General features: G+C 46.6%; 1 protein-coding gene across 3 annotated transcripts in view; it reads left to right on the top strand.

Moving 5' to 3' along the window:
- Positions 1–23,111, top strand: part of LOC119387312 (histone deacetylase 6-like) — a 132,939-nt gene that overhangs the window by 95,340 nt on the left and 14,488 nt on the right. The window contains exons 3-12 of one of the 3 annotated variants that reach the window (XM_037654662.2): positions 2,465–2,552; positions 3,584–3,624; positions 4,044–4,143; positions 4,756–4,827; positions 6,650–6,780; positions 8,607–8,675; positions 15,864–15,987; positions 17,944–18,009; positions 18,912–18,971; positions 20,504–20,593. In XM_037654662.2, coding sequence (XP_037510590.1) covers positions 2,465–2,552; positions 3,584–3,624; positions 4,044–4,143; positions 4,756–4,827; positions 6,650–6,780; positions 8,607–8,675; positions 15,864–15,987; positions 17,944–18,009; positions 18,912–18,971; positions 20,504–20,593 — 841 coding nt within the window. Of the gene's footprint in view, positions 1–2,464; positions 2,553–3,577; positions 3,629–4,043; positions 4,144–4,755; positions 4,828–6,649; positions 6,781–8,606; positions 8,676–15,863; positions 15,988–17,943; positions 18,010–18,911; positions 18,972–20,503; positions 20,594–23,111 lie in introns of those variants that run through there. The other 2 variants (XM_049413469.1, XM_049413470.1) reach the window with 2 other exon arrangements.

Below are 23,111 nucleotides of genomic sequence, written 5' to 3'. Positions count from 1 at the left end.
AGGGGGGTGGGGGGTGGCACTCTCTTGTCTCCCTCGCCCCCTCGGGCCGCGTATTTACCGGCTGCATTTTGTGACGTGTTGTATAAACTGCTAGAACGAACTTGCGTACGTAAACTTCCGAATTGTGATCCCAACAATTACATGATTTTTGTGGGCCCAGTCGATGCACAGTTAGTTCGGTGTCTCCCGCTTCCCCTCAGACAAAAATGGGAAACCTAGCTAGGCCTCCATTATCGTTGCTATCTCTGTCTACAAGCGCCCAGATTCTGCGCCACAGCAATGCAAATTGTGGCGCCTTCCGTTTTATCGCTCTGAGCTGTAAATACATTAAATAACTTGGAGGAAGCTTGAGCTTCGCCTTCAAAAGTACAACGCGATATCGTAATCAGGCCCCGTGCGCACAATCGCTAGCCTAGCTACGGTTCCCGGTGCATGCCTCAGCCGTGTCGCAAGGAAACGAAAGTCTGTGCACGTAACATCGGCCGTTTCAAACTATCCAATAGAATGCCTACTGCAAGTACAGTTGCGCTGTGCCCATTACGCCACAATTTTTCCTTTTGCGAATAAGCAAAGGGCTCACTACGCATCCGTAAGGCAACACGCGAACCAGCGCAGCTGCTCACTTTCTTGACGCTTTTGCTGCTGATGATGATAAAATATGTCTGAGCGCGTTGTAATGGGTGGGCCTTTAATGAAACACCCACTCGTTGCGCTATTCACATGGTTTGGCGCCTGGCGCAATTCTACGCTTCTGCCACGCAATATTACATGCGTTAAGAGACTCTTAGCACTACATGACATTCGTATAGTGTTTTTTTTTCCGAAGTAGCTTCAAGCAATGACGTGGCTGTGTGGTAGAACACCTGCTTGCCGCGCAGAGGGCCTGGATTCGGTTCTCACTCGAACCGATGCATCTTCCTCAATTTTTCGGTCACGGACAACGCTGATTTTTCTCTCACAACCAACGACGCCGACACCGACGCTGACACCGGAATTTCTGCGTACCGAGCTCTTTAACGCTGTCGCGCTAATGTCGCGATGCTGTCCTTCTATACATACAGCCTCGGTCCGCTCAGACGCTGCACGGAGCAACCGATCGCTGAGGCACTAGTATAGGGTTCAGAATTCTTGGAGCAAGATGGTTTTCTTTCCGGCTCGTCGTTTATCTGTGTCGCGCTATATAGCACAGTACATTAAAACTGATCATCTCAGTGTGTTATAGGATGAGTCATAAAACAAGGCCACCGAAGGCGCACGCAGCCCTATTTCCGCAGCTGTGCGACAAAACAAGCATATCAAAAGAAAAATGAGAGAATTGCACAAAATACTACAAAAAATGAAGGAGGAAATAAAAAACTTTGGAAACAAAATGTGTTAGGGGGAGAAAGAAGGGGACGCCGCGGAAAAAAACGCCAACCATGGAAAATGTGGAATTACGCATTTAGCGTTAGGATTTGAAGTTTATTTGTCCTGAATTCTTCTGGAAGCGGTAGCAAAGATTTGACGTACGAAGTCGCGAAATTCCTTCTAGGCTTTCCTGTTGTGCCCTTCCGTCGTATTTGCGTTGACTTCAATGACTCGCATGAGCGTTCGCGCTTGTAATTGTCATTTTTTAAGTGACAATTACAAGCAAATGACTGCCCTCACATGCTGAGCGATCGCACTACGGCCGCTACACCGTGGCATTACGAGCTGAATGCCACAGCTGTTGGCGCACAACTTTCACCTGACTGCTCTTCCACCCGCTCCCTTTTAGTAACCTTATCTTGGTGTAATCGACAAAGTTTACTTTCGTTTCGCTTGAAATCATTTACTGTTAAATAGCTTATGCGAAATGCAAATATGCTATTTTCAGCTTAGGGAATCAAACAAAATCTCATCATACGTGTCTACGATATGACCAGGATTATGAACGTGCCTTTTGACATAAGTTTGAAATCACCCGACGCCTTTAGCAACTCCTTCTGAATATGCCGTTCGTCAGTGTATCCATTTGTCGTGTAATAACAACACTAATTGCTGGGGTTTTACATGCCAAAAGCACGATACGATTACGGCACGCCGTGATGCGGGACTAAGGATTAATGTCGACCACCTGCAGGGTTCCTTAGCGTGCACCTAAGAACGGGGGTGTTCTTTTTCGCCCCCATCGAAATGCGCCCGACGTGGCCGGAAGTCCAACCCGCGCCCTGGAGCATAACAAGGCGATGCTTTTGTCGGAATCTTGTTTATTTTATACGCTAATTCAATATTATATATAGATAAGCTTGCACCACAAACTTGACACTCACCTAAGAGTGTCAAGTCAGGTGTCGCAACCGTGGGCATGGGAAGGACCCCTTGTGCTTTTTATAAGTTATTTCCTACGTTTCTGCCTTTATTTGCTCTGATTCTTAACACGACTCACGCAGCTTTAACCTCCCCCTCTCTCACTGAACCCTCCTTTCTCGTTTGCAACGCTCAGGTGGATGCCAGAGAGGCCCAAAAGGCTACAAGTCGCCCACCAATTGCTTCAGACAAAGGGACTTTTGGACAGGGCACTCATTTTGGAGGTGTTGTACAACGCCTTTTTCTTTTTTCTATCGTATTTTTTCTTACCCAGTTAATTGGACTCGGTTGTAAAAGGGTAGATTGGATCAGAGCGCACGGGCATTTGCTGCAAGCGCAAACGTGCGCCGATGCATATTGCAGTGTGTCTGTGTGTGATGTCAATCAAGACAAAGTAAGACATGAAGAAAGTTGCAAGCAAGGCTAGTTCGAGACATAATGACCGATATCCCAGGGTGGGTTGAGCGAAGTATCTGAGGAAAAACAACAACAACAACAACAACAACAACAACAACAACATCGACAACAACAACAACAACACCAACAGCAGCAGCAACAACAACAACAACAACAACAACATCGACGACGCCGACAACAACAACAACAACAACAACAACAACATCGACGACGACGACGACAACAACAACAACAACAACATCGACGACGACGACGACGACGACAACAACAACAACAACAACAACAACAGCAACAATGGGTGCAATAAAATTGGGTATTTGTGAAATGATAATGAAGATGATGCAAAAAACAAGAAAGGGACTGGGAAGGTTTATAGCAAAGTGCAATGGAACGTCGATTTTTTTTTTATTACGTAGAGCCACATTACCAATTTCCATCATTCGATTATGCTAAGGTGATCATGCTTTATCCGCCACGTATTGTATATGTATGTACATAGTGCTTCTGATTATTTTTTATTTTCTTATTCCTTTATTCTTCCTAATTTTCTTGTCTTTGTGTATTTCTTCAATACTACTATCATGAAGATGGGATAGCCGGCTTTAATGTAGCCTACCTTCCCATATTTTCTTTTTTATATATAAATAAAAAAAAGGTGACGTGCTACGGTGACGGCGGGCTAAAGTGACGCGATGCCCTTTATTAATGGGTAGCTCGATCGTCACACACGTGCTGGGTGGCACGATACACAACCTTCTACTGAGTCTGACAGGCTACAGTTATTGTAACGAAAAACTGTTCTTCTGACCTGACGTCACGTGACCCTGTTCTCTTACAGTCGCGCTACGCCACTGACGAAGAGCTCGGGTTGGTGCACACGTAAGTATCTGACGCTTCTGGCGAACCAACCCACCATATTTTGTTTTTTTGTGGCACCGCAACTGCTTCACATTCAAGTGTTTATGCTTGGTCTCTTTGGAGCTACATTAATCAAACTAACAGCGCAAAAAATAACTTTCGAATTCTGACTGAATTGAATCGAAGCAATATACATAGACAGGGGCGTACAAAAACAGGTTGGGAGAAAGGGATGGCATTTTGCGCTACGCTTTCTGTCGATAGCTGGAACGACAGGCTCCCTATGAGTCTGAGTTCATTTCTCACAACGTGAAGGAAATACTTTTCTGTCAGTAACACGACGCTGACAAAATGTGGGAACTTCGTTGGAAAGTTATTGTGTTTATCTCGTCTGTCCTGCCTCGCACGCCTACTACAACTACATATGTTTTAATACTCAGGAAGGAACACATCGAGTTGGTCAGGGCGACAGAGAAAATGTCCTTGGAGGAAGTGACGTTGGAGAACCACCGCCTGGATCCGGTGACCAGCATATGCCAGGTAATGCGCCATTGTCAGCTGGTGTTTCCCGCTGATGAATCACAAAAACACACGTCCGTTAATTTACACACACACGGTGATACAACATATACGCCTCTAAGCTGCAGTTACATCATCGTAATCATGGCTACAACCACCTTCGCCGTTATCACCCTAATTTGTCATCACTGCAAGACGGAGGCCCGTTACAGCGATCTGACCACACCTATCTTGCGTTTGTTATCTCGATTCTTACCGGTTATCTAATATTTTCCTACCATCTTTGCGTCTGATGTCAACAACTGCGTCTCAGCGTTTTCTTTCGTCACCCATTAGTTGCGTTGTTCTTGCAACTACGCGTCATTTGTTTTATGCGCACTTCCAAACGTTGTCCGGCTAATTGTGGCGTGTTCTGCACTCTACACTAATTCACAGTTCAACTCGCACTGTTTTGCATTGTCGTCATCACTGACACCGTAAATACTCCGGGACATATAGAAGTTCAGAGGCTTACACGCGCTCGCTCAACTGTTGCACAGCCGTTGCACGAACGCGTGCCGCTCTTTCTTTCTACGTGCGCTCATTTAAGTTTAAAGCTGTTGATGTACGGTCCTCGTGCCACATTATGCGCAGGAAACGAACCAGTGCGCTCGCCTGGCGTGCGGCTGCTTGCTACAGGCTGTCGACGTAGTCGTGTCGGGAAAAGTGAGTCTAACCTTGCTTTTTTTTTTCAAAAAGTCTATTTTTCCTATTTGCTGGAAAACACGAACGACTTTAAAGGGTCCTGCGCCAGGTATGGCCAACGCAAACAGCCGTGAGCGGTTAATGTGTCACGTGCTGACGATCGCATGTTTACGGTGTATCATACAGTATGTTTCGGTTCTGCTTCTTATAGTGTTTATGAACGTTCCTTTCAAGAAAAGGGTGGACACTGCGCGATCCAATCACAAAGACTAACTTAATAATTTTTAGTGCGTATTAAAGCACGGAGGTAACCGCATTGTAAGGACGACGGAAAACATCCTCAACGTTTTCCAGTGATCGCAACGAAAACTTGTTGACAGTCGCACATGGAAGTACCTGCGGCTCTTTAAGGGGTCGTTTTGGGCTGACGCTATTCTATTTTTTTATTTTTTTTGTGCGCACGCCTGATAAGACCTTGCATATATTTACTTGCCTTTCTTCTTTCCTCCTTTCGTTAGTATTCACCGCGACCTCGTAGCGGATAGATATATTACCGCAACGGCTTGGGCGAGTCTGCAAGACCGGGAAGGTTAAAAGACACAAAGCACAGGATAGAGAACACGCCCTGAATGCGTTGCCTCTTGACGAAAGGTTTATTGCGCGAGAGACTCACATATAAGCGAGACCGCTCGAGGAAGTTTAATTCCTTGACGTTTCTAGGATGTGACCCAGCGACCTTGTCTCGTTTGTGTTTCGAATTTGTTTTTCATTACTTGTCTTTTTTTCCCCCTCCCTGGGATCGTTGCTGTTTGCTGCCAAGTGTTCGTAGTAAGTGAGCTGTTGGATTTGTATAGACGGGCGTCCCGTGTAACATAACTTCGTAGTTTTGAGGCAGCGTTTGCGTGGCGTATTCTGTTCCGCCTGTTACGTTAGCGTTGACGGATATCAGAGGCTCAGCGGCTCTGAGGCGTTGTGTTGTTAAGCCTGGAACATGTCCGCTTTTAAATAAGCGTGCACACGTTAAAGATAATTAGGAAGGTATAAGCGGGAACTCGTGTGGGAAGTCAATGATGATGGTGACTGCGAGCAAATTTTGGATATTATGAAGTTATAATAACACGATATCGTCACGAGGTACGCCACAGTGGGCGGCTCCGTACAGATATATTCCCTCCTTGTATCTCTAAGCGCACGCTAAACCTAACTACACGAGCACTTTTCTATAGGTTTCGCCGTAATATACCTGTGCCTTAGCGATAAATAAAGAATGAACTCAACTCCACGAATGCGCTGAACTTGCGCTATAATCATGAGCACCTGTGCGCTAAAGCCTAAAACGTATGGGCATAACTGGTGCGATGCTTCGTATAGTTAGGCTTGCGCGCATCGCGCAGTATCAGGGTTGCAATTGAGAGTCACAAATAGGCTTTCAAACATGGCGGAGACTCATTATCTAAATGAAGAAGAAGAACACCTGATTGCTTGTACAAGGAAGGGCATTGGAGCTTGAGCTCATGCATGTGTCGAAGAAATAATGACATACGCGTTGTTGTAAATTTTAGGACGAATACAAAGAAAAGATGCCCTTTTATATGTGACTGATCTAACATATATAGGCTGAAACATGTGTGGCTTCACAAGTGTGCACGCAAAAAACAATATTGAGGCTACAGGTTAATTTCGCCATTTGTTTAATGTGCAGCTATACGAACAGGTATACATCTGACTACGCATCTGCGCAGGGATTTCTCTCTTGACACATCATATTACATTATATAACAATGGCAAGGCGATTGTCAAGCATTCGAGAGTTTTCACTGATATGTCCATGCTGTGTGCTCAGTGCCGAAACGGAGTTGCCCTCATCCGGCCGCCGGGTCACCACTCGGCCGCAGCCACGGTGTCCGGCTTTTGCATCTTTAACAACGCCGCGGTTGCTGCCCGCTATGCCATACAACGTTATGGTCTCAAGAGGTACGCAAACCAGGAACGTGTGCGTCGAGTTGCAACAGAGGACGCGCAGCCTCTTCCTATACAAGTTTTCTTTGTATACAAAGAGGACCTTGCATAGAAACTACCCCTGATATATGCGCTGCCTGGGAGTTTACACCATAGTGTCGTGCTTCTCTTAGAGTAACAAATTATTTTACCAATAAGCTGTCCTTCTCTCTTTTCTTTTTTTCATTTGAGGTTTCACATGATAAACGTAATAAAAAAAGAAGTGAGAAAGGTAAGCGCCGTTTCGACTATAAACTTTGAATATGAGTTGGTCTATATATCTAAGCTGACGTAGCTACATGAGTATAGGACCAGCTCGTGGATGTTCCTTTTTTTCTAAATTCTAAATAGAATTGAAGGGAGAGTTGCTTGTTAGTGCGCTCCCAAACAGCGCGCATGACTCTATAATCTGGTGCGCATATAAGAAGAAAAAAAGCGATCACAAAGACATGTACAACTTAAAGTAATAATTCAATACTACTTTCAAAAGCTTTACATATAGGAAAACTTAAGCACTGTCATCTCCTGCGGTAGATAAACATTGCAGCCGAGTTGTGGGGCCTCCTGTTACAAATTTAATTATCTCCAAGCACATTATTCCTGCGAAATCACTTCACCGTAAATAAAAACGGAATGACACACAAGCATAGACATTAAATATACAGATTAATACATTTGTACATATATAGCAAGCCCTCAACGTTACGTTGGCAGTGACTTCGTAGTGTACATGACTTCATAATGACTACATATTGTACATGAACGAAAAAAAGAGAACTTTTTCGAGGGGCTCGTTTCTTTGTTAGGCACAACCAAATAAAGGCAACGGTACATATATGATTCATGTATACCCATCCAAAATTACTATAACAAACACGCGCCCCCCTTACTTTTTTTTTCCTTCAAGAACAACTCCAATATTATTCCATAATGAAGTCAAGGGTTGGACGGAATGCCGTCTGGTCGGAAGCCTCGTTCAGAATGATCACTGTGTACAAGGCTTGCTTGCGGGAGCCGTAACGTCTTCTTTTATGAATACATTTTTACTTTGGTCGGTGCTCTGTGTTTCTTCGTCAATTACTTCATAATAAATACATTATATAAATTTATATTGCAGAAAAATATTCCTCGAGGTAGCACATTTGGCCCATATTCCGTTTTCTAAATCATTACTTTGGAATCTTCACATGGAAGCTCATGTATCTCGGTAGAAATGATGACGAAGAGCCCTGATAACGTTGACTGTGCGCTCAATTACGTTAGGTCCTGGCAGCTTAGGAAAACGCTTGGCTATCCCTCTGTATGTGTGGCAACTGCTGTGAAATATTTAAATTCATGTCCATATTTCGCTGAAAGTAAATCATGCAGTTTTTGAAGTGCACTTTTTAGTCTTTTTTTTTTCTGTTTTTTTTTTCTGGCGAGGGGGTACGGGGGCACCGCTGGCAGTGCTGCCCCCCCCCCCCCCCCCAGTCACCGCATTCTGCGCATAAGTATGTCGAACTGCACAGTCAATATGCTATAGTGGCACTGCATGGGCACTGAGCAGAGTGTTCTATGTACGGGCGGCATTCATAAGCTCTAGACAGCAAGAAAGGACTGATGATAATGTCGCACAAGTTCGCTGGAATAGTTCATTTAGGCCGACCGCCGCAATCGATTGTTTTTCGAGCGCTTTGCGATAACGTAAGGCCATCTGCATACGGCATTGCGCATGCAACTTCTGAACGAGTGATGCTTTTCCAATCTCGTATACGCGTGGAAGTAGTGCCCTCATGCGGTGTCTATGTTCGTCTTCGTTGCAGGATTCTTATATTCGATTGGGACGTACACCATGGAAACGGAACGCAGGATATTTTTTACGACAGCAACTCGTAAGCATGTCTTCGCAGCAATGTGCACCTTACGCGGTGTTACGTTGACATGTCTTGTGATACCACACTCGTGAAGAACAATACGAAGGACTGCAAAAAAAATAAATAAATAAAACCTGGTAATCCTACAAAGAGTAGCCGGGGCCATATCTGCGCTCCAAGGCCTATTACGTAAGTAACAAACGCGAACGTACTGCACTTCAAAAAGCACGGCTCGGACTTGTTTATTTTACTCGTAATCGCAGGCCAATGACTGCAAGTATCTTTCGCTCTTTGCCCCCAACGAAAGAAGAGAGAGAGAGAGAGATTCGTGCTGCGGCTTAGCTGAAACCCTAAAACGTTGCGTTTTAGGGTTTCCACAACTCATTAAAAGGACACTAAAGACAAAACGATTTTTCTCGCATTAGTAAAGTAGTCTTCCACGATACCAAAAACATCACGCTTGCTGCGAGAAGACGCTTAATAAGCGAGAAAATGCGCAAAAAGAAAATACAGGTGGCGACGCCACCTTGGAATTCCCGCACCATATGCCGTGACGTCACATATTTTTGACGGCGCCTGCTTGGGCCTACGTAGTTCCTAATCGGTTTAATCGAAGTAAATGTCCTCTGAGGGGGCCAGAGACGTGACATGACGAGTTTGTGGAAATTTCGTCGAACCAGTGGCGCCAAAATACGTTAAATGGTCTTCGAAATCTTTTACGTCACGAATTACAAAGTTCGGCGCTAAATTTAAAAATGAAACTTTGAACTTTGTTTTCTCCTCTAATAATAAACCTATGGTGATGAAATAAACTACACAAGAGTTCTCCGAGCACACTTTATCAATCTAAACCAATTCATTGTTTCTCTTTAGTGTCCCTTTAAGAATAGCTAACTAATTTGCGCGTTAGAATTAGGTTATCCAGTTTAACGCTTTAGAACAACACAGGGACGATGAGAGACACGGTATATTTTAAGGCCGTTAATGAATGTTAACCATCTGAACCACTCCTTAATGTGCATCGAAGACTAAGCACACGGGCGTTTCTCTATATTTTTTCTGTTTCTTTCTCGCTCATCACGCTATAGAATAAACTCATGACATATTCATTCACTCAACAGGAAAGATAAACAACACACATTTCCTCCTTAACATTTTTCTAGTAAATAGTGTTTAGCTTAACACGATTAAGCTGGTAACTAAACAATGCCTTTTTGTAATGTCTCCTCAAGTTAAATAAAATGAACTTAATTGAATGGCTTTGCCTGCGCAATTCTTTACTTTTTTTGTAGTTTACTTGTCAAGGGCTTTTTTCCTTTTCATTTTCCAAAATTTACACACTAAACAATTTGCGCAATGTTTTTATAACTGCCCCCCTTTTCACACATGCATATTCTTTTACTGCGCAGAGCCCATCGTCTCTCCATCATATAAGTGGCGCTGGGTAATCAGTGATTTCCGTCATTAATAAATTAAGCAAACCGGAGATCGATTTTGCAAAGCTTAGCCTGCGCAATGAGTGTGCGCGGATATTTCCTCTCTCTCTCTCTCTCCGCTCGTCGTGTACTTAACGTATCCGCTCAAGCTGGTTCTTTGTCTCTACGCTCTTCCGGAGAAAAGCGGGTGAGAGTTCTTCGAATCAATATCTGATTCTTGGAAAAAAAGCTTTTTCTAGGAAACGACTTCGATTCGTGTCGTCTTTTCCGCACTGCGTGCACTGTTGCGCATCATTTAAAACGGCACATTTCCTAGCGCATTCCTTTTACCCGGTCGTCGCAATGCGCGAATATCACATGTTTGATACTTTGAACGAAAGAAGGGGGCGCTTTATGGCTCGTTTTTCTTTGCTAGACACAATATTAATTGGAACTGACAGACAGGAAGATATATATATATATATATATATATATATATATATATATATATACACACGCTCCACCACTTATGAGACGACGCCCAGTTTGGTAATCGAAAGGTTATATTCCAATGTAGTAACGGCGTGAGCCCCAAGCGGCGCAGCCCGCGTGACAACAGGAAGATATATATATATATATATATATATATATATATATATATATATATATATATATATATATATATATATATATATATATATATATATATATATATATATATGTATATATATATATATATATATATATATATATATATATATATATATATATATATATATATATATATATATATATATATATATATATATATATATATATATATATATATCTTCCTGTTGTCACGCGGGCTGCGCCGCTTGGGGCTCACGCCGTTACTACATTGTTACTATATATATATATATATATATATATATATATATTGTTAAGCTGTTTATTGGACGGCAGTCGGCGACAATGCACTATGGCGACAGTCAAGGCAAAAGCACGGGCTCCGAGCGCGAGCGGCGTTTAGAAGAGGACGACCCACTAGGAGCCGCTGGAGAGCGCAACCGTTAAGCAGTACCAATTGCTTCGCCACAATTACCCCGGGTACGAAAAGGGAGCCGTCCGGCGACCTAACAGCTCGTTACTATGAGTGGGTCATAGTAGGCCTTAAGGCGCTCCACGTTGACTATGTCGCGCCCTCGACAGCGCATGTCCGAAGCTGGTTCGATGGGTTCGATCAGGTAGTTGACCGGGGATGTGCGCTCGACGACCCGGTAGGGGCCTTCGTATTTCGGCAGTAGTTTTGAAGAGAGGCCGGTTGCAGTGGTAGGGACCGAGAGCCATACGAGCGCTCCGGGGAGGAACGTGGACTCAGAAGTGGTGGTGCCACCGCGAAGGCTCTTCTGCCGCTCTTGTTCGTGCGTTGTAAAGGCCTTTGCAAGCTCGCGACACTCTTCAGCAAGCCTGGCTGTGTCAGAAATAGGCGCACAATCAGATGGATCCGGCTTGTAGGGTAGTATCGTGTCAATGGTGTGCAACGGGTGCCTTCCGTACAACAGGAAGAAGGGTGAAAACCCAGTAGTGCTCTGAGGGGCGGTATTATAGGCGTAGGTGACGAAGGGCAGAATGGCATCCCAATTTGTGTGATCGGCGGCGACGTACATTGAGAGCATGTCGCCGAGCGTGCGGTTGAAGCGTTCGGTTAGGCCATTCGTCTGCGGGTGGTAAGCAGTAGTTTTGCGATGAACAGCATGGCACTCTTTGAGAATGGCTTCGACGACTTCCGACAAGAAGACACGGCCTCGATCGCTGAGAAGCTCCTGGGGTGGACCGTGACGCAGCATGAATCGGTGTAGCAGGAAGGAGGCAACATCACGCGCTGTAGCCGCTGGAGGGCAGCGGTTTCGGCGTATCGCGTTAGATGGTCAACGGCGACGATGGCCCAACGGTTACCAGCCGACGTCAGAGGAAGTGGTCCATACAAATCGATGCCCACGCGCCCAAACGGACGGTTAGGGCAAGGTAATGGTTGTAGACCGACTGGTGACACGTGCGTTGAAGGTTTTCGGCGTTGGCAATCGAGGCAGGAGCGGACGAACTTCTGCACGTAGCGGTACATCCCTCGCCAGAAGTATCGTTGTCGAATGCGGTGGCAAGTTTTGGATACCCCAGAGTGCGCGCATTGCGGATCAGAGTGGAAGGACTCGCATATTTCAGCACGCAGACTTAGGGGTATCACAAGAGGTACTGGGATCGATACCCAGCACCTCCACCAATTTGTTAAGCTGTTTATTGGACGGTAGTCGGCGACAATGCACTATGGCGACAGTCAAGGCAAAAGCACGGGCTCCGAGCGCGAGCGGCGTTTAGAAGAGGACGACCCACTAGGAGCCGCTGGAGAGCCCAACCGTTAAGCAGTACCAATTGCTTCGCCACAATATATATATATATATATATATATATATATATATATATATATATATATATATATATATATATATATATATATATATATATATATATATATATATATATATATATATATATATATATATATATTGTAATGAAGACAGCGGCGCTCGGGCACGGGCCCATGCCCAGCTAGTGCGATGAAGAGAAGGACGAAGCAGAGAATAAGACCAGCCGGCCCGCAGCAAGGGTGCTGTCTCTGTTCTTTTCTTCCTTACAATGGCGCAGTCGTCGAAAGGCTTCGGCGAACCCCAGCTGTTAGCTTGAGGCAACGCGTCTTCCAGAGGAACGCCGTCACGCTTCCTCGCTGATGGAACCCGCAAGTAGATCACCGCGGCAAGCATCCATCCCACCACCAGCGGACGGCGTCCAGGCCTCCATTGTGGTTCCGGGGAACTACTTGTCCGGTGACGTGCTCCTTCGCGGCAACAATGCGCACGGGCTCCACTCGCCCAGGGACGGCGTACATGCCTCCTCGCCACCACCTGCCAATCTGTCGGCGCTTCAGGCACCGTCCGTGGACGGCGTCCAGGTCTCCTCGGCGGCTCAAGCCTCCTTCATCGACGCCGCAGTACCAGTTCACGACAAGACATCGCACGGGTACCGGTTACCTCGGAACGCGGTTGCCGCTTCCAACGGCAAGGACCCCGGGAATGCCGTCCATGCTTCCCGCAGCGACAACGGCTTACTCAGTACTCCATCGGCACCCGAGCCGCTTAGGGGTGCTGTCCAAGCTCCCACGGACAAGGGTCCCTCCTCTGTGAGTACGCTGATCGTGTCATACTTCTCGGACGTCACCGCAGGCACCACGCGCGGATCGCCCGAGAGCGCCGCTGAGCTTTCCGCCACCATCGCGCGACTCCGAGTCACGGTGAACGCCTTGGCAGCGTCAATCTCCGTGCTGTGTCCTGCCGCCTTGCCAGCACTGCACTCGCTCAATGCCGCGTTGGCCGCCGCCGCCTCGCAAGACCATGAAGAGAGCTCACCCGAGAGCCGCAGAGAGCTGCGGTGTGCCCTCACGGAGCTCTCATACCAACTCGACTGGTTGGCGTCGTCATGCCCCGGAGTTTCGCCTACCGTAGCACCATCACCGGCTGTTTGGGCAGTGCCGGTGTTCCGCGGTTTCCAGGATGACGTCTTCGGGTGGGTTGAGACTATCAACTCGCTCGGCACCCACCACGCTTGGTCGGACCATCAAAAATGGCTCATTGCCATCGACCGCCTTCGCGATGCTGCCAAGGCATGGCATGCCTACGAAGGTGTCCGGCAGCGATCGTGGTCGGAGTGGTGTGCGAAGTTGACGAGTCTCTTTCGCCCGCTTTTTCATAGCCCCTTCCCTACTGACTCACTGTGTACCACTCATGGCAGCTGTGAGACGCACAACCTCGACGGTGCATCTCGGGCCCCTACTACCCTGCCCTCCCTCGGTGACCGAGATCAAGAGCTCCATCACAATGGTGTAGCTGTGCTCTGCACCAACATCTCCGCTCCTGAGCCCCGGCCCGATGGCACAGCTGTCTCCTGCAGCTCCTTCACAGCAAGCTTCGCGGAACGCTCCGCGACAGACACCGACACAGGCTGCCAGGTACACTTCGTGGTCGAGAACTCAAACTCATTGTCGCGACCCTCCTCACGACTTTCCTTTCTCGTGACCAAGATTGCGTCCAAGTCACAGAAGTCGATTACGCGAGCCCCAGGCTTATCTTCACCTTGGCACGTGGAGAAGCCGTCTCCTCGATTTGGCAACACGATACCCGTTGACAAGCTGGACGAGCCAATTCCAGCAATCGATATTAATGTGCTCTCAGACCCACCGGAGCTGCGTACGCGAAGTTCATGGCAGTCATTGGCCGAGTGCGCAGATAGTCACCTTTCCTTGAGTAAGGGCCAAGCTGCTGGTACAAGAGACCGACCAGTACAGCCCGCGTGCGCCGATGGCGTCCGCAGTGATGCTGTCACATCCATGACTCTGCAGCCGACGCTTCTACCACATCGCAGACGCGCACAGGGAAGTGCTTGCAGGGACGTTCCCATCCCTTTCAAGGATGTCACTCTGATGAAGGCCGGAGAGACCAACACGGCTGCAGACATCGATGGCATGCCACTTCGATCAAACTGCCAGCCGCTCGGGTCGTCTTCCGCCGCTCGCCAAGTTAGGCCACCTCGCGACCGATGCCTTCTGCGGCCCCCCCGACACAGCCAGCATCGCCCCCCAGAATGTTCGGCAGCTCTGCAAGACAAGTCGCGGCGTTCACAAGACCAACCACCGCGGTACAGTCAATGCCGACCGCCAGAGATAGTTTCAGCAGCTCTCCATGCAGTGTCGCAGCGTGGCCTTGACCGGCCTCTGCGAGGCAGCCAATGCCGCCCGCCAGAAGCATTAGTGCTACCTATGGTGGTACAGCACCCAGGACCTCGGAATGTTTTCACCAGCGAGGAAATGACCAATGCCAGAGAAGGGCCATTTTTGTACAGGACTCGATGCTCGCAGCGTGGCCGAGTGTAATGAAGACAGCGGCGCTCGGGCACGGGCCCATGCCCAGCTAGTGCGATGAAGAGAAGGACGAAGCAGAGAATAAGACCAGCCGGCCCGCAGCAAGGGTGCTGTCTCTGTTCTTTTCTTCCTTACAATATATATATATATATATATATATATATATATATATATATATATATATATATATATATATATATATATATATATATATATATATATATATATATATATATACACGCTCCACCACTTATGAGACGACGCCCAGTTTGGTAATCGAAAGGTTATATTCCAATGTAGTAACGGCGTGAGCCCCAAGCGGCGCAGCCCGCGTGACAAACGAAGATGATGATTACAATGGTTTCTGTACCGATGAAGATGAAGTACATAGATGAAGTACATACTTTAGTTATTGTGCAAGACGTTGTCGTACGCCAGACGAACATGCTCAAGTACAAACAAGGACAGCGTTATTCCTTACTAACTTATGTAAAAATCGAAGCCAGAACTCTGGGGTTAATTGGGGGAGGGTGAGGAGATTGCTTCAGTTCAGGGGAACACGTCCATGAGTAACGAAGATAGATACTTCGTGTATTTTTATTGCGCTCACTCTAGCTTGGTTTTGTGCGACGATTATTTACAATACCTTGTCAGATTCGGCGAGCCCGGATTTCAGAAAGTGGGAACGCTGTAACTATTAGTCGGCAAATGTAAACACTAAGCAAAAACTGGCTGCTATCGGCCTTAGTGATGGCATCGAAACGACCTGCGTTGTTCTATACTGCGTGTCATTTGTTTATTGAAAAAAAAAAAAAAAACTCAACACTTTGACGTTTTTTGCAGCGTACTGTACGTCTCTCTTCATCGATATTCCAAGAAGATTTTTCCGAAAACTGAAATCTCCGATGCCACGTACGTTGGCAGAGGCGACGGAAGAGGGTACAACATCAACATACCATGGACAAAGGTGCGTGCACCCCCACATCGCGTTACCTGAGATCGAATGCAATGTGATTTGCGACAGAATGAACGTTATTAACAAGACAGCCGTATATGTATATCTCACGCGTCGAAAAATCCAGCGTTCGGCGATGTCACCGCGCCCACTGCCGTAATTACCTCACGTGACGTCATCAAGAAGTCATGATGACAGCATATATCACCAAATTTGTGACGTCATGAATGATATTACATATCACAGTAAAAAAAAGTAACTTAATGAGTGTCTCTTGGGAGCACATGCTTTCGCCTATGCTCTCCTTAGCGTTGCCGAAAGGGACTGTCACATTTTGTTTTAGAGGCGAAGCACCTTAGGGTCTCGGCGTGTCGGCGTGCATCGTCGTGTCCTGTCCATTTGCTTGAGCGCAAGAGAGGGCGCCACCGCCTCAGCGCTCGCCGTGTGGCGAGAGAGAGCGAACGGCGCTCGTTGACAATGGAAACGCTCTTTCTGCGATGAACGCTGAACTACCAGCTCGCAAGGAACAAGAACGCGCCCTAGCCCGCGAGAAACAACGCCGAAGCAGGCAGCGTCTGCTAACGAGTTTCTTGATTGAAAAAAAAAAAAAAAGACTGCTCGCGCTGCACAACCGTTCAACGGCCACCGCGTATATATAGACACCAGTGTTGCGGAGTTGCCACTCCGGAATTGGAATGACTCCGGAATCATTCTACATTTTCGCGACCCCGGAATGGAATGGGAATGGAATGGGTACAACGCTTGAAGGAATGGAATGGGAATGGAATTACGTCTTTTTCCGAAAATAGAGCACGTTTTCGTCTACGCGTTGTTTTTCAAACTTCAAGTCAGAGCCTCGAATTTAACAATAAAGCAGTATTTTTAAAATGGCTTGGCTGATTACAGCACGGTACATGTTTAAGGAACGCGCCTACTACAATTCTGTCCTTATATAGACTGTCCTGCTCTGAAGTTTGTCTCTATTCTTTGCGTAACCGCGGCTCTAAGCCTTTGTTATCCGTCGTGCGGAACTACGGCGGCGGCATACCCCCCTTACGCCTTGTGATTTTTGTGAGTTTAAACAATATTAAAACATCACCATTCGTTCAAACCTACTGACCATGCAAATACTATAGGTAGCGTGAGAAGTGCCCCTATGGGAATTAGTAGGGTGGTTGCACTGCACGAGATATGTCACCAAGCTACTATTACTCGACCTTGGTAACGTCTTTTGCGTACTTTTGCAGTTCTTAATGCATCTGATGACATCAGCTTTATGGGGCGTTAATTCTTAACTCGATAAAACTATCAAGATGCCTTTTCTACGTTGAGGAATTCGGGGAATGGAACTGAATTGCCCGGCCATTCCCGGAGTGGGAATGCGCTAAGTTTTTCATTCCAAGGAATTGAAAGGAATGGAATTGCGGCAAGTCGTAATTCCCCGGAATGGAATTGGAATAGAATGGAGGCGGCCATTCCGCAACACTGATAGGCACTGCATCTTGACCTGCAATGTAGTGCCGGTCTGAGATTTCTTTTGCGCGTAGTTGAACAATAAAGATTCGCAGCGTGCACGTTAACTAAAAGCGGGCTGCGGATCGCTGTGTCTAATCTTTCTTCTGTCTCTTATTGCCCATTAGCAGTGATTTTGCTGTGGGAAACACCGGCGCACACTGCATGCTTCGCCCCTCCACAGTTTTCACGTTAGTGGAGCTGTTTCATTATAGCGCCAACGGTCGGCAATGGCTTTTTTTTTGGTAAGTCTCTGTACAGCAGAAGTGCAAGGTTTCCACATTGTTGAATGGTTTAGGTGAATCTGGCTATAAAAATGTGCAGTGCCCTTTTCAGGGAAACCAACTGCCAACGTGCTTTCCCTTCTCGTCTAGGTGGCGATAATAAATTTTAATGCCAAAGAGGTAATAAGTTTACCTTCTTCGTTTAAATGCTTCTTGAACCACGGTTTTTCAGCCCGCCATTACTGACGCCGACTACTTAACGGCCATGTATCAGCTGGTCATGCCTGTCGCTTCAGAGGTGAGTCATGAACGCATGTCGTTGGTATATGCCGCTTTTCGTTGGCTTGTTTATTTTGTTACAAGCTCGCTTAACCACAGCTGACAGACCTGTCACCCTTAAAACTTGAAGAAAAAAGAATACCGCAGACAACACCATAAGAGAATAAAATGTAAAATAACGCAAAAGATATGTTTAAGCTTATTCTATTACAAATAAGTTGATTGTTTATGGTAGAGTTGCGATATGGGTCAGTTCGTACATGCTCTTGAGGATTTGAACCAGCCAAAAGAAGGAAGACCGCGCGTGCCACTTCTCTCCTCTGTGTTTCGTATTTTGGCTGGTTCATATCCTTAAGAGATTGGTTGTTTATGCATTTGAAATTGCCGTTTTTTTTAGGGATGCCGTGACAGACACATCATTCTGTATAGTCCAAAACTGAATGTTTGCGCCAGAGACAAGCGAAAATGTTCACAATGTTTATTCACGAAATAGTTACGAAACGGCCAAAATTTTGGTGGACGCTATATACATTGGTTCTGCAAGTGTGTGGTTCTGCTGCAAAGTAGTCCTAATAATCGACAAAACCCTAAACACGACGCTTTCGCAAAAAGTCGGTGATGGCTGTACTTATGTGGCATTGAAATCATTTTTGCCGATGATCATGAGATTATCGGCCTCATTACGACAAACGTAGACATATATATGGCTTTAGAAATCGTACAGTTCGTCAAGTACGGTAATGTATTTCAGCTTTACGATATCTAGTGAACAGGATCACTGATGCCCAACAAATTATGTGTATATTAGCAACCGAGTGACGTGTGAGTAAGAAAGAAGTAATTCCACAAGGCGTTAAGCATAATTGTCGCATGACACCAGTGTGAGGGCCTGCTAACAAATCGTTCACGTTTTCGTCGCAGTTTGACCCGGAGCTGGTGATCGTGTCTGCTGGATTTGACTCCGCAAAAGGAGACATCCTGGTGAGTTGTTTGTAACGTTTTTCTTAGATTAGTGCCCCTACACGCATTTAAAATGAATTAATTGCATGACATGAGTGTGACGAACATGAACGACAGGTCATCACGTCACCAGGCGGAAAGGGAATGAGTGAAGGACTATAGATGAGAGGAAGTGGTTGGGTAGGTCACTATTCCAGGACACGATTGATCCTGGCCATAGAGTTGCCTACATTATTTACTAGAGGGGACTCTGGCGCTGCGATCGTACAGCCACCATGGGAATGATGGGTAGTATCCATGGATTTGCGTAGTATTCGTGCCTGCGACTTCGAACGCACTCGTGGCATTGTTTATTCTTGTGTTTTGGCTTTGCTTCGGATAAAACAATGGATCGTTGTGAACCTCGTGGGCTGATTTGAATTGGTCAGCCCAAAAGGGCCAAGGCGGTGGAGTGAGAATGCTGTGCTTTTGCTGAACTTCGTCTTGCGACAAAGCGGCTACAGAAAGCACGAAGATCAAGCACAAAGACAAAAAAAAAAAGAAAAAAAGAGAAAAGCTGCTGAACTTGCAAAACACTTGCCCATAAGGATCAACACGAACAACGAACATCGTGTGCCGAAGCCACCTTTCATTCTGTTAGGTCTTGAAATGCACATGCTTAATGTCTTTTTCCAAGTGACCTTGAGTCCTGCGCACTCAGTTGGCTGCTTTTTCGGGGTGTTTCTCTTTTATTTTCTTTTTCTAGCGTTATCATTGCAAAGATCAGCTGTGAGACAGCGCTCGTCCTGTGTCCTGTCTACCTAACGTGTTCTCTTGTTTTCCACCCTGATTCAAAAGTATCTTTCACTTCGATATATAACAACGTTCAAACATCATGACGGATAGAAAGAGCACACGCATGCGCACAGCCAGCGCTGATCTGCTTGGCCTATATACCTTTGCATTTTTTCACGCTCTCTTGTATAACGTCAAACTTATCCAAGGCAGCACGACTTAAGCGCTGCTTATGCGCGCTGTGCTACTGCATATTGTGTCAAATTCCAGGGTTTCAAAATAGCTTGTCGAACTTTCTCTCAGACGAGAGAATATCAATGAAGTGGCCACTAAGGGTGCGTGAAAGGAAGACTTTCCGTAGCTTCCCCCCTTCATGGGCAGGGGGTGCAACAGGAGCACACTCCCCCCCCCCCCCCCCCCGCCCGCCACCGCGATGCAACACGGGTTTGATCCCCCAAGACAAAATTCTATATCACGTTTCGGCCAACAAAGCTTCATACTTTCACGGTAAAAATCTATAAAGGAAGAACGTTCGCATAATTTCTGTGCGCAGCGGGCGATGGCAGCGCCTTACTAATTAGCCACATCAAAACTAGAGCGAATTATTTATGAAACATTCCGATCCTATATATAAAACGGCAACACGCAGAAGCTCAAAGATTCAGCTAAAAAAAAAAGATCGCTTCGATGCGGCATTAATCTGATAAAATGCTAACTACATACCGTACATCTCGCGGCAGATTTCAGCAAGCTGAACACGTAAACTGACGTTGTTCCAGGGCGATTGTTGCGTCACGCCTGCCGGCTATCAACACATGACGTCACTCCTGAAGAACCTGGCGCACGGCAGGGTGATCATCCAGTTGGAGGTAAGGACGCGCCCCGGACGGCAACACTGCGGACGTTGTCTTCGGCAGTGTTGCGGCGTTGTTGCGGACGAGCACGTAGGCACCTGTTGCGTCGTTGTCCTCAGACCCGTGTCACCTCTTCTTTGGAGATGCCTGTGCCTGATAAGTATACTCAACGAATGCCTGATTTTGGACCTGGCTCCTTCGGGGGCTTCCCCCGATCGGGCTATACGGCCTTGAGCTTATGAGTTCTCGGAAGTTAGTGCTACTTTTATTTTCTATAGCAACTATGGAAGTGCTTATGAGCGATTACGACCAGGTTCTGGCTCACACAGTTTCGTAAGATACTGTGCGCCATTGGTCGTGCGGCCGCATTTCTGCCTCTAAGTCGATAGTGCTTCAACTTTGCCTCTGTGTGGTATTAACAGGTCAGGTGCCTACTTAGATTCCTTTAACTTACGCTCTATCTACTAAACAAATAGCAGTTGAGTAATATTCCATGTATTGTTATCTCAATAACAGTTATCTTCACACACACACACACACACACACACACACACACACACACACACACACACACACACACACACACACACACACACACACGCACACGCACACGCACACGCACACGCACACACACACACACACACACACACACACACACACACACACACACACACACACACACACACACACACAAAGAAATACAGCTGAAGAGCGCCATAGGCGTTCACATTTGCTTCCAGGCAGCGTCGAACGACAAACGGTCTCGAAGATTATATGTGAGATCGAAATAGTTTCCATGCCCCGGTGTACTGTTCGATATACAGTTTCGTACGGTTCGAGCTCAATCTTTATTGTTATTTTTCGCAAAACATGGCAACAAGTTGTTTATGAGCTGCTCACTCATTTCGCTACGCCGCTTGAGAACTAAGAGGCGCGTGTCACTTGTTTTGTTGCAGCCTGCTATAGATAACATCAACCTTTATATATACTCACGGAGCAAACAAGGCCCGTTGTCGTAAATGTTTTCGGTATACCTAAAAAGCAACATCACATTCACAAACAAAAGCGAGGAAGACGCTTCATTACGGTTAAAATAAGGTCTTCGCATCGGCACGAAGTACTAAAAAATTAAAAGAAATGGTGTTATGTATAGGCACATAGTGTACATGAACACTCCTTGTTGCTGAGCTCACGCAGGTAACGCGCAGCCTGTTGCTAGGAGCTTTGTTTATCAAGGCGGCCTGTATATCGAGTGCTGGCGGCACGTGCGTGGCATACGAACTACAACAGAGGAAGCAACGGAGACATCAATTCAGGTGCCTTGAAACGAGAAGAGAAGGAAAGAAAATTGAAATATAGACAAACGAGAAGTCAAGCCGCGATCCGAGCCCCAATTTTATTCCGCTCAGAGTTGAGCTTAAAGCCATATCGATCGCGGCGTCGGCGTTGTCTGTACCTGCCTAGCGCCTAATGACACGGGGAACAGGGAGCTAGTTTCGCGGCCGGAATTTTGATCAACGTTCGCGGCAGCCAGCGGCATTCCGCCCTTGCGTTGCGATGTGAAACAATAGCGTCAGAAAAACGCAGTGGCTTCTTATAGCTGCGCACGGGAGTTTCCTGTTGCAGCAAAGTAGTTCTGCTTGGTTATGGCACACTCGCCTACGTCTTCGCTGATATGCTGGCGGAAAGACTTGCAATATATGTAGCTTCGGAAGCGGTAGTGAGAGCCTCATGTCGCTGAGAGAATTGTGAGTGCTTGGTACGTGATTTTGCGTGCTCCAACGTGTTGTGGCAGTTCAGTATATAGAGGCAGGAATTAGAAAAGCGCAATCCTGTGCAATACTGCACGAAAGAGAGAGAGAAAGCAAAAACAAAATTCTGAGTGAGAAAAACGGAAGGCGTGGAGGTTGACACTAATACTCGCAGCGTTACTTGTTTGTGACGGCGCTTTGCAGAGAAAAAAAAAACCTTTATGTCTGTAACGAAATTAACAAATTAAACAGCGTGTGTTCACACAGGAGCAACAGTCTTCGCATTACCCTCTAACGTTCATGGACGAATAAATAGACGTTCAAAAGCCTGTATGTTGTCCTGACCCTTGCCAGGTGGCCGCCTGAGTCCAGATGGGGCCTTTGTGTCCGGGACAGCCCATTACCACGCATGTGGCGAAGGCTGTACGGTTTCTCGTAGATCCTGTATGTGTACTTGTATCCTGCCGGGTAGATTCTGTTCAACATCGCGCCGTTAACAGACGAATTTGATAGCAGACGTTTGAATTTTATATGCGTGTATACCCTCCTTTCCAATCGGTAGGTAGGTAGATAAACAACTTTATTGATTCGTTAAGGAATCATGTGAGGGGGGGGGGAGCGGAAGCAGGACGACGATGGGGCCTCGGGCCGCTCTAGGTGGCCGGACATTTCTGTGCTTCGGCGACCCCTCTGGCCCAGCCCACTGTCCGGAGCTGTAACTCCGGTTGCGAGCTGCGCAGAGCAGCCTCCCATCGCTCCTGGTGTTCTGACCCTTGCCACGG

The sequence above is a fragment of the Rhipicephalus sanguineus genome, chromosome 3 (assembly GCF_013339695.2).
Source record: "Rhipicephalus sanguineus isolate Rsan-2018 chromosome 3, BIME_Rsan_1.4, whole genome shotgun sequence".
NCBI classification, from domain to species: Eukaryota; Metazoa; Arthropoda; class Arachnida; order Ixodida; family Ixodidae; genus Rhipicephalus; species Rhipicephalus sanguineus.
Note: the sequence above shows the minus strand (reverse complement) of the source record. Positions and strands in the feature narration are given on the sequence as shown.